The sequence below is a fragment of the Macrotis lagotis genome, chromosome 4 (assembly GCF_037893015.1).
Source record: "Macrotis lagotis isolate mMagLag1 chromosome 4, bilby.v1.9.chrom.fasta, whole genome shotgun sequence".
In the NCBI taxonomy this organism is placed as follows: Eukaryota; Metazoa; Chordata; class Mammalia; order Peramelemorphia; family Peramelidae; genus Macrotis; species Macrotis lagotis.
In genome coordinates this window covers 225,289,196-225,301,256 of record NC_133661.1, presented here as the reverse complement: position 1 = coordinate 225,301,256, position 12,061 = coordinate 225,289,196, and the positions used below count along the sequence as shown (strand labels likewise).

At 37.1% G+C, this 12,061-nt stretch overlaps 1 protein-coding gene across 3 annotated transcripts in view; it reads left to right on the top strand.

The window, feature by feature from the left end:
- Positions 1–12,061, top strand: part of SERPINA6 (serpin family A member 6) — a 96,145-nt gene that overhangs the window by 59,683 nt on the left and 24,401 nt on the right. For all 3 annotated transcript variants that reach the window (XM_074235485.1, XM_074235484.1, XM_074235486.1), the window contains exon 3: positions 1,604–1,753. In XM_074235485.1, coding sequence (XP_074091586.1) covers positions 1,659–1,753 — 95 coding nt within the window. In that variant the 5' untranslated portion in view covers positions 1,604–1,658. The remainder of the gene's footprint in view (positions 1–1,603; positions 1,754–12,061) is intronic.

Genomic DNA, 12,061 nt, shown 5'->3' with positions numbered 1-12,061 from the left:
ACAATTGATCATCTCATAATGTTGTTGTTTATGTGTACATTGTTCTCTTGGTTCTGCTCCTTTCACTTAGCATCAGTTCTTGTAATCTGTTCCATGCTTCTCTAGAACAATAGTACTTCAAACATTCATATACCATAATTTGTTCAACCATTCCCTTAATTTCCAGTTCTTCACCACTACGAAAAGAGCTTTAGCATTAAATTTTCATTTGTAATGTCATGCTTTGTGTTTATAATTTAAGGTTAATTTATCACAAAAGCAAGGTTTTTTTCTTTTTTGTTTTTTTTCTTTTATATTATTACAATTATCTTGTTATAAGAGTAAACATAACTCCCCCCCCCAAGAAGATGAGAAACCTTAAGAAGGTGAGAAAGAAAAAAGATGTACTTCAGTCTGTGTTCAGATTCCAATGGCTCTGTCTCTGGGGTGAGTTGCCTTCTTTATCATAAGTTCACCAGAGAAGTTGCTTCAATATGTTTCCCATAGTTATGATTACTAGTTGTATTTCCTTCCACTCTATTCTTGCTCACTCTCATTTATTCTGTTCTTTTTTCATCCTGTCCCTGTCCAAAAGTGTGTTGTATTTGATTGTATCCCATAATCTTCCCTCTCTTCTATCACCTATTCCCCTTCCCCCCATTCCCCCTTATCCCATCCCTTTCTTCTCATTCTTCTCTAGGGTAAGATAGATTTCCTCACCCTATTAAGTATGTATGTTATTTCTCTCTGAGGCATTTCTGATGACAATGAAGGCTCACTCATTTTCCCTTGCCTTCCCCCTTTCCACTCCATTCAAAAAGCTTTTTCTTGACTCTTATGTGAAATTTCTTAGTTTCTTCTTCATCTCCTTTCCCTTTCTCCCAGTACTTTCCTTTATCACCCACTGACTCCATCTTTTTACTGTATTATACCATATTCCACTCCTTCCTATGTCCTGTCTACATATGTTCCTTCTAACAGCTCTTATAAATGAGAAACTTAATGAGTTATCAGTATCTTAGAAGCAAGGTTTTTAAAGCTACATTTTAAATCAATGAAACTGAAAAAAATATAAATACAGTTTAATTGAAGACTTCCAATTTGAAATCCAATATTATGTGGCAGATTCTCTACAGACAACTTAGTCTTTGTTCAGTTTTACTTACAGTGTACTTTGTGTCTGAACATAGATATTTAATTGCAATGGTAACTGGGATGACTCAAATTCAGGATATAATTTTAAAAAACAAACTTTGATAATTTAAAAAAAGGCAAACTAGCTGCTCTACACTAGACATGACTGCTTCTCAGTGGATTACTTTTTTTTCCTAGACCTCATCAGAGATTTCCAAGGTTACTGGGAGGGAACAAATAGCCCAGAATAAGGCTATTGCAAATATCATGGACAGCATGCCCAAACCTGACTCTTCCAGGTTTTTCTTTGGGTTCTCTCAAGTATTTCATAATCAGGGAGGGGGATGGAGAGGACACAAAGGTAAAGAGAGGTAGGTAGATTCTCCAGGCCTCCAGAGAACAGGATTCTTTGTCTTTGGTTTTCTGACTTTCTATTTACAGTTAGCTCTAAGCCCTTGTGCAAAGTCATCAGCTTCACTTTTTCTTACAGAGCTGATGAAATCTAGTGGCAAGACAAAAGTCAAGACAGCTGGTGATGGCCTGGGATGCGGTGGATGAACTTGGGGTCTTTGATGTCTGATCATTCTCTAAATGCTGCACAGTGCCTACCCCAGAGCTCTCACTCACCTGTTATGCCAGGGTAAGTCTTCACAAGTTTGGGGTAGATATCTCCCTGATTTGAGGCCTAAACTACTCTCAATCTGGCTTAGCTTATCTGTTGAGAAAGTTTTACCAAGGTGTGGGCCACTGTACTTACTAAAGCTTCTTGGAGTCACAGGTAACTATGGATACCAAAGACAGATGAGCAGAATTTTCAGCCTTCAAGGTAACTATTGAATTTGAGAGGTTGGGATATACTGGTTCCTGAGTTTTGGTTGCATCTCTGGAGCAATTTTGCCAATTACTATAGGCTTCTTGGAGAATATAACCATCAAAAGAAGGATGAACCCAAGTCATGGCCAGACTTGACAAGAGATAGGGATTTAGAATCCCTTCTTTGGACAGTACAGAGCCTATATGAATTGTGAAATGTTGATCTCTTTGTTCAACAAACTTATTTCTTTGTGTTTTAATTATCAACCTCCCAGGAGAGCATAATAATTAGTTATTAATGTTGCTTAAGTTTTTTTTGTTGATGTATGCTTGTGGGTCTCTTGTAGTATTTCTTTTGCATGGAAAAATAAACAACTGTCTCATACCTAACTTACATTATACAATGAATAATTTTCTACCCTCCTTTGTGAAGATTCTAGGTATGATCCAAATCTAAATGTTGAGGAACATCCCAGGACTTTGGGTTAGAAAAAAGACCTAGAAAAATATGAGAATTTGAGTTTCAAGCCAGCAATGAAGAACAAAATGATAGAAAAATATCATCAACTATTTCTAAATTGCTTATTTTGTGCATTCCCCAGAATTTTAGATGTAGATTTGGAAGAGACATTAGAGGCCAGAGGACCTTCAGAGGCCAGAGACCTCCTCATTTTACAGATAAGGAAACTGAGGCCCTTTTTCAGGAAACTGATTAAGTGACCATCAGTGCCACACAGGAGAATCAGGATTGTAATGAGTCTTTCTGTGACAGAAACAGTGCTCTTTTACTGGTACTATGTTATCTCCCTGTTATTCTTAAATTAATCTGTGATATCATCAATTTGAGTAATCCATATCTTGTTGCAGATTTCAATTCATTTATGCCTCTTAAACCTGGGCAAGTCTTGTCCATGTTCTTCAATACATTTTCCACTGAAGAAAGATCTAGCTTGCCGAAGGCTTACCCACCTCTAGGATTTAGTCTTTTTACTCTTAGCTTGTACCTCTTAACATTTAAATTTTCCATCTATTTTTCCACACTCTTGCTACTTGAACAGCCCACCTCCATTTCCAATCATATGCTTCCTGAATAATGTCTTTTATATTGCTTTTTTATATGCAGGCCATCATGGAAATATTATCCAGTCAACTTGCGCTCACCAAGCATCTCTCCATTGATTCAAGGTGGTTTATAATTTTGAGGCATCAGAAACAGATGCATCCAAGATTCACAGACAAACAGCATAGATGGAATAACACTCCAAATTGTTAACCTTTAACAAGGCAGAACTAAAATAAATTAGAAAATAATAAGGCAGCAAAAATTGCTTTTTTTTTGTTTCCTATGTCCATTTCAGGACTGACCAAAGCTATATCTCTACTTTCAAGCCCTATTTTTCTTCTACCCGTCTCTACTCTGTGCTATCATATCATTCAGCTGATTTCATTATTTTCAGTCATTTCAATTGTATTTGACTCTTTGTGAACCTATTTTGGATTTTCCTGGTGGAGATACTGGAGTGATTTGGCATTTCCAACCATTCTAGCTCATAAATGAAGAAATTAGGGCAAAGAGAGTTAAATGACATGCCCAGGATTATAAAGCAAGTAGGTGTTCCTGACTCCAAGCCCGGCACTCTATCCACTATGTCACCTAGCTGACCTAATTTCATTCTACTTCATCTCATATAGTTCTTTCCAAATTTTCTTGCATTATTCCACATTTATAATTATATTATGCTATAATATTTGATTGCATTATATGTCTTAGTTTATTTGGCAATTCTCCAACTATTGGACATATGTATTCTGGGTAGAGCTTTTTTTGGTGATTACAACTATGAATGTTTTTTTTGTGCAGATAGATCCCCTTTTTCCTTTTTGTGGGATTTTTGGGATTGAGTCCTAATTATGGAATTTCTGGACAGAAAAAGTGTGATCAGTTTCAAGACTTGGTACGATAGAGTAGATTTAATTTCAAGGGACTTAGATTAAAATCCCAGGTCTTCTGCTTTGCTACTTATGTGATCTTGGTTAAGTCACTTAATCATAGCCCATTAAAAAAATGGAGGGTTGACTTAGATGACCTTAAAGTCTATTCCACCTCCCTACCTTCATTCCTCCTCCAGTTCTAAATCTATGAATTTCTTGGTCTCAAAATGTTTGTACCAGTACCTGGCACTCCTTTTGCTTAAATTTGTCAAGAGTAGTGCCAGACAAGATGACAATGTGCCCCACAAATTGTGATTCCTCTTACCTTGGCATAAATGACAAAACCAATTCCAATAACTCCTTAATTTGTATTTCCAGAGAGAGAGAGGGAGAAACTCTGGACCATTCTTCCATTTGGCTACCACTTTTGGTTCCAAGTTTCAAGAGAATGTCAATATTGACATGGTTAGTTTTCCCAATAGAATGATCTTTTATTTTTCATAATACGAGAGCTCACATTTAGAATACCCAACCATCAGAATTAATGCTTTTTAAAACATGAAATCATTTATTTGTCCAACTAGATACAAAGATAGTTTTCTTTTTTAAAATTTAAATTAATTTTTCCAATTACATGTTATAAAAGATTTTCAATAATTATCCACTTGAATATTTACAAGTTGCACATATTTATCACTTTCTCTTCTACTCAGTGAACAGTCTAGTAAAAGTTGTATATATGCATTTAGCATATTTACATATTAGTCATTTTATGTATGAGAAATTAGGACTAAGGGAAAAGAAAGAAAACCATGGGTTAGGAAGGAAAAACATAAGAGAAGTTCTTTTCAAAAGTGAACATAGCTTCCATTCAGATTCTGTTGTGTTTTGTGTTTTGTTTGTTCTTTGATTTTCTCTGGGTGAGAGTGGTATTGTCCAAAATAGGTCTCCCGGGGTTGTCCTTGATCTCTGAACTGCTGAGAGGAGCTGCATCCATCTATAGTTGGTCAACTCATGATGTTGTTAATGTGAACATTATTCTTTTGGTCCTGCTCCCTTCACTCAGCACCAGAACTCTGAAGTTCAATCATTCATGGTTTCTTATAGAGCAATAGTACTCCATAACATTCATATTGCACATCTTGTTCAGTCATTCCCCAATTGAGGGCCATCCTTTTAATTTCCAATTCTTGGTCACTTCAAAAAGAGCTGTTATAAATATTTTTGAATTTTTTTGGTTTCTTTTGGGTATAGACTAGTAATGGCATTGCTGGGTCAAAGGGTATGATCAATTTTATTGCTCTTTGGGCATAGTTCCATATTGCTCTTCAGAATGGTTGCATCAGTTCACAACTTCACCAACACTGCACAGAATTAATGTTTATAGTTCGTCCAAAATCTATATGCTTCTCAGCATACTCTGACCATTTCCTCACCTTTCCTCAGCAGATTGCACAAGACTAAGGATCTTTTATTTCCTCATAGGTTGCTATGATTAAAGAATCCATTGCTTAATAGCTTCTCTGATGGTGAAGGGACTCTATAATTAGCTCATCTGACCTGTTGAGAACAGACTCAGTTTTCACTGCGATCATACTCAATGTCTTTCCAATAAAGGAGAAACCACTAATGTTTATATGAACGTGGATACTGAGACTACTCAGTTTTTTTTTTAGTTTTTTTTGCAAGGTAATGGGGTTAAGTGGCTTGCCCAAGGCCACACAATAATTATTAAGTGTCTGAGGCCAGATTTGATCTCAGGTACTTCTCACTCCAGGGCCAGTGCTTGCTCTATCCACCTAGTCACCCTACTCAGAGTTTTATTTTATTTTTTATTTTATTTTTTTTAGGTTTTTGCAAGGCAAATGGGGTTAAGTGGCTTGCCCAAGGCCACACAGCTAGGTAATAATTAAGTGTCTGAGACTGGATTTGAACCCAGGTACTCCTGACTCCAGGGCTGGTGCTTTATCCACTGTGACACCTAGCTGCTCCCTACTCAGAGTTTTAAAATGAAATAGCTAGGAAATCTTAGAACTCAAGTATCAGATCAGGTCTCTGGACCACAAATATCAGCATTCAATTCCCAGTTTTATAAAACTTTCTTTACAATAATCCTGTGAAGTAGATAGTTCAGCCTTCTTATCTAAAGGGAGTTTTCCAAAAGCAAATGTGCCTTTGTAAAGTCTTCTGGCCTTGGCCTGGCATGTTCTTATCTTGTTTTCATTTCTGATGTTGCCCATCTCACCTGACAACCCTTCTCTACCTAGCTTATGCCACAGAGATGGCAGAATTAAAAGAAAACTGAGAGCAAAGAGAGATAATTGGGGAAATTATATTGTTTGTCTTTTTAAAGTCACCATCATCAGTGCCACCACTACAGACCCATACAAATGCACTTTTTTTTTTTTAGTTTTTTGCAAGGCAATAGGGTTAAGTGGCTTGCCCAAGGCCACACAACTGGGTAATTAAGTATCTGAGTCCAGTTTTAAACTCAGGTCCTCCTGACTCCAGGCCATTGCTCTATTCACTGCAACACCTAGCCGCCCCTAAATGCACTCATCTTTATATGTTTAAATGACAATCAAAGTAGCTGTGGAGTAGGGGTAGAGTTGGTGGTGGGGGAGAGGCAAAAAAAAAATCACAGATAGCTTAGAGAAAAGGATGAGAGAGCTCTGGCTTTTCCTATGTGATTAGAGTAAATATTTATGAGTTACATTTATTTATTGTTTTTTTAGGTATTTTTTGCAAGGCAAATGGGGTTAAGTGGCTTGCCCAAAGCCACACAGCTACGTAATTATTAAGTGTCTGAGACCGGATTTGAAACCAGGTACTCCTGACTCCAGGACCGGTGCTTCATCCACTGCGACACCTAGCTGCCCCCCTATGAGTTACATTTAGCAGTGACTGATGGAGCCTCCCTCTTCTTTCCCATTGCCTCCCTCAAACATTCTTTAGTGGCCTGAACAGTGTAGCTCAATGGTATACAAAGCACAGTCCTCAAGTGATCTATTTTGCCCTCTTATTGACATATGCCTTGCTGCTCTCATTCTCCCACCTCTCGTTTTTTTGGTGACCATTATTATTATCATTATTATCATTATTATTATTATTTTATTACTTTTATTATTATTATTACTTTTTGCAAGGCAATGGAGTTATTTGACTTGCCCAAGGTTACACAGCTAGTAAATTTTAAGTGTCTGGGGGCAGCTAGGTGGTGCAGTGGATGAAGCACCTGCCCTGGAGTCAGGAGTACCTGGGTTCAAATTCGGTCTCAGAAACTTAATAATTACCTAGCTGTGTGGCCTTGGGCAAGCCACTTAACCCCATTTGCCTTGCAAAAACCTAAAAAACAAAATTTAAGTGTCTGAGACTAGACTTGAACTCAGGTCTTACTGACTCCAGGATTGATGCTTCTATTCATTATTTCTGGCATGCACATTGACAATGGGCAAAGTAGAAAACTAGGCTATATGATACACAGTAGTATCACTGTGATCCTTCGCAAGGGGTAGAAGGAACTAGCATTCCATTTCTTTGGAAGACTAGATCTTTTTCCATTTCTAACATTTCGTATTCTCTCTTCCCACATTCTGTTTTCTAAGCCCCATTGAAGGTCTGACATTCTGTGATTCTTACCATTCCAGACTTTCTCCATTCAGTTCTATGTTTCATTATTTTCCTATGGTTCTATCGTACCAAGATCTTCTCTAGTCTCTAACATTCCATGTTCTATGTTTCAGTATTTTATTTTCTATTTCCCTGTCCTCATTCTGTGGAACTATCATTCCAAGACTCCTTCTAGTTTTACCATTCTAAGACTCAATGATTTTAAGGCCCCACCTTTAGCTCTGATATTCTGTGTTTATGTGGCTCAATGGAATGAACACTCCCTGGAATTGTAAGCAGAATTATAAGCTTTGCAGGTTAAGCATGTGGCCCAAGGCAAGTTATTTCCCCTCCTTAGGTTTCTTTCTCTGAAAAGTTGAGGAAGGTTGGATTAGATTATCTCAACTTTAAAGCCTATTCCTATGTTCTTTATGATTCCATGAATCCACCTCCAGTCATCTTGGTCCATAAATGGCCACTGGACCTAGATGGTTCTGGAAGTCTGCACAACCCTTCTCACTTAAATCCCATTCATTTGCATGCCAAGGCACCCACTTGATGTCGAGGTCTTCTTCGAAAACAAACAACAAACAACAACCACAACCCTAGGTGATTTAACCCTATTTGCCTCCATTTCCTCATTGGAAAAGAAAATGGCAAACCACTTCAGTATCTTTGCCAAATTGGGGTCATGAAGAGTTGGATACTGTTAAAATAACTGAACAACAACTCTAAGATTTTGGAGAACGTAGCCAGAATTGTCACTGCATAAACACTCAATGCTGACTATGTTTACTTCCAGAGCCTTGTGCTTTTCCTGGGTAATGCCAGCATCAGTGGGCAAACAGAGCTTAAAATCATGTGCTTTGTTTGCTCTGTCAATTTTTTTTCTATTGGGAAAGATAGATTAGTCTGCCTTCACATGGCATAACCCTATCTCTTCACAGGGGAAAAGGTTTTAACTCTGCTCCCTGAAGAAATCAATGCTACAGACCCACAATACAGTTGACAAATGCCAGGAGAAACCTGGCAGGATCATGGAGAGTCAATTCAGGGCCAAAGAAGAGGCTGAATTTCAAATTATAATAACACTAGCAGCTGCTAAGGCAACAACAATGTTGACCAATACCTGTATAACCTTAGGTAAATTCCTGACCCCCCTCTGGGTTTCATTTTCTTACTTGGTAAGATGAAGGAATAGTCCCTTCCAGGACTAAAATCTCATTCATTTCTTCAAACATTTATTGGGTATCTGCTATAGAAAAGCATCATGGCATAGTGTGTAGAAAGAGAACTGACCAGGAAAAACTGGCTTCAAGTTTCATCTCTGATATATGTTGACTGTGTGACCCTGAACAATTAATTCACTTCAACTCTCAGTACTCTAGCCCAATAATGTTAAGTCCAAATAGAAATGGGGCCACTAAATTGTACATAAAGATTCCTGTGAGATGCATATTAGCTTAGTTGTTTCTTTTTTAAATTTAGTTTTAAAATGCAATGCTGGTTTGTGTTTTATTGTATTTTATTTATTTTGTTCAGTATTTTTCAATTATATTTAAACTGTTCATTCTGGAGCATTGTAGGCTGTATAGGGGTCTACATCATATCTCTGCTCTAGACAATTCTTTAAGACTATCCAGCACTCATGGAAGTAGCTTCTTCATCCGTGAGTTTCCTATCCTGGTCAATCTACAGGTCCTTATATATGTGAAAGGCATTGTTTTAGGGTCCTTTGGTCCGAATGCCTGGATTCCCACTTCCTTTTTCTTTCCCTTTCCCCTGTCTCAGTTCAGTTCAATTCTCTAACACTTTCTCAGGGGGCATGATAGCATCTGATAATTATTAATATATCATTAACTTGGCTTCGTGTAGGTTCTTAATCTGGGGTTTGAACTTAAAACAGTTTTTTTCATTCTTTTTTCTTTTATTTTTTCCAATTACATGTAAAGATAAAGTTTTCAACATTCAATTTTTGTTGGATTTTGAGTTCCACATTTTTCCCTCCCTTCCCTCTCCTCCCCAAACGTGAGTGATCTGATATAGATTACATATGTACAATTATGTTAAATACATTTCCACATTAGTCATGTTGAAGAATCAGAAAAAAAAGGGAAAAAACATGACAAAGAAAAAAACAAAAAAATTTTTTAAAAAGTGAAACTAGTATGCTTTGGTCTGCATTCAAATCCATAGTTCTTTCTTTGGATGTGGATAGCATTTTCCATCACAGGGCTTTTGAAATTGTCTTAGGCCAATTGAGAAGATATTGTATGTTGAGAAGAACTAAGTCTATCATAGTTGTAAAACAAATATTTTGATAACTTTGATTTAATATAATTGATTTCCTTTGTGATTTTCTGTATTTTATTCTATATATTTAAATCCATAGACTTCATCAACATTGCCCAAGGGGTCTGTGACACACAAAAAGGTTGAGACCTCTGGAGGGGAGCACCAGACCAGGAGTCAGAAGGACCTGAGTTCAAATTAGATCTGAGACACTTAATACTTACCTAGCTATGTGACTTAAGCCCATTGCCTTGCAAAAAAACCCCAAAACCAAACAATTAAAAGAACCCCTAGAGTGGAAAATGTACTGTATTGAGTTCTAGTCCTAGTTTGGTCACTAACTTATTGTATGACTTTGTTCCAGCCAGTGCATCTTCTCTTTGGGCCTCAATTTCCTGTTTTTTTTTTTATTGCCTTTTTTTCCTGAGGCAATTGCAGTTGTGTGACTTGCCTAGGAATACACAGCTAATAAGTGTTTGAGGCTGAATTTGAACTCATGTTCTCCTGGCACTAAGGCCAATGTTCTATCCACTGTGCCATCTCAGTTTCTTGTGTATTTTTTGTTTTTTAATTGTACTGTAACATTTTCATTTCACTCTCATTTGTACTCTGATGTCATATTTACTGCCATGCCATAAGTTTTTGTTTCTTTAGTTTTTTCCTGGAATATTTTTTTTCTTTTGAGCAACTTCCTCTTCTTGTTTAGGAACAATTTGGTTGTTTTTTTTTCCAGTATCATCTCATAATGGCAAGAGATGGCATGTATTTGACCATGAATCCTGTAAGTCACGTTTTGAGAGCCCTGTTAACCTGGATATGCTCAATGACAAGATAATTCTCATCCAAACCCTTCAAATCCATCTTATTATCTGAATTTTTGAGTATATACAGCAAGATGGGAGGGATGAATGCCTTGCTCATGGCCACTCAGGTAGTATTAGAGGTAGGATTTAAATCCAAATCTTCTGATTCCTCTTTTTGGTCTTTCCACTATACTTAGTTATATGACTAAAGGGTAGAGTTTTAGACCAGGTAAGAGTGAGGGCAATGCCACAGCAAGTGTTTCAAGGGAGACACTTTGAAAAAGGAAAAAGTTTATTGGTTGGTGCCTGAAATCCTACTTGGCTTCAAATTAGTTGTTAGAAGGAACCAAAATCAGATAGGACTTGGAGGAGTGCAAACCTCCTTGTAAACATAGGGTGGAGGGGTCCTTAAATTTCCAGGAGTTCACAACGCTCCTATAAAGCCTCAATTTCTGTCACATAATCATGGAATATCAGAATTGAGAGAGACAGAGAGAGAGAGAGAGAGGAAAACAGAATGTTGGAATGGAAAACATTGAAACAAAGAGCATAGGGGGTCTTGAAATCATGGGACCATAGATTGCAGAACTGGGCTTAGAAAATCGAATTTTGAAAGAGGCTACAAAACATTAGAACTGGAAGGGATTCTGGAATTATACAATAGAATTCTAGTCCCAATGGGTCTTAGAAAATAGAATGTTGGAAGGTAGAACATGGGAAGTTGGAGCTGGAGGTAGCCCTGGAATCACAGAACTATACTTCTGAACACAAGAAGAAAGAAGGAAGGAAGGAAGGAAGGAAGAAAGGAGGGAAAGAGGAAAGAGAGAAGGAAGGAAGAGTAATTGGGAGTCAAAGAACTGAATTCTATTCTGAGTATTGTTACTTACTACTTTTGTGACTTTGGGCACATCACTTAATATCTTTCTTAATATGTGAAAGGAGTGGGTTTGACCTGATGGTCTTGAAGAGTCCTTTCAGCTCTAAATTAATAATCCTATAATTTATAAAAAAAAGAATAGCAATACTTGTCCTCCCACCTTCCTTATAGGAGTGTCATGAAGATCAATTTGATATAGTTCAGCAAGCACTTTTTTTTTCAGTTAATATTTTATTTTTTCCAATTATATGTAAAGATAGTTTTTCAACTATAGTTTTCATTTTTTTTTTGCAAGGCAATGGGGTTAAGTGGCTTGTCCAAGGCTAGGTAATTATTAAGTGTCTGAGGCCACATTTGAACTCAGGTACTCCTGACTCCAGGGCCAGTGCTCTATCCACTGTGCCACCTAGCCACCCCATATAGTTTTCATTTTTAAAAGATTCTGAGTTCCATATTTTTCTGCCTCCCTCCCTCCCTTCCCTCCTCCCTGTGACATAAGTAATCTGATATAAATTATATATGTTTACTATATTTCTATATTAGTCATGTTGTGAAAGAAGAATCAGAACAAAAGGGGGCAAAACCATAAGAGAAAAAAATGTTAAATGAAAATAGTATGCAT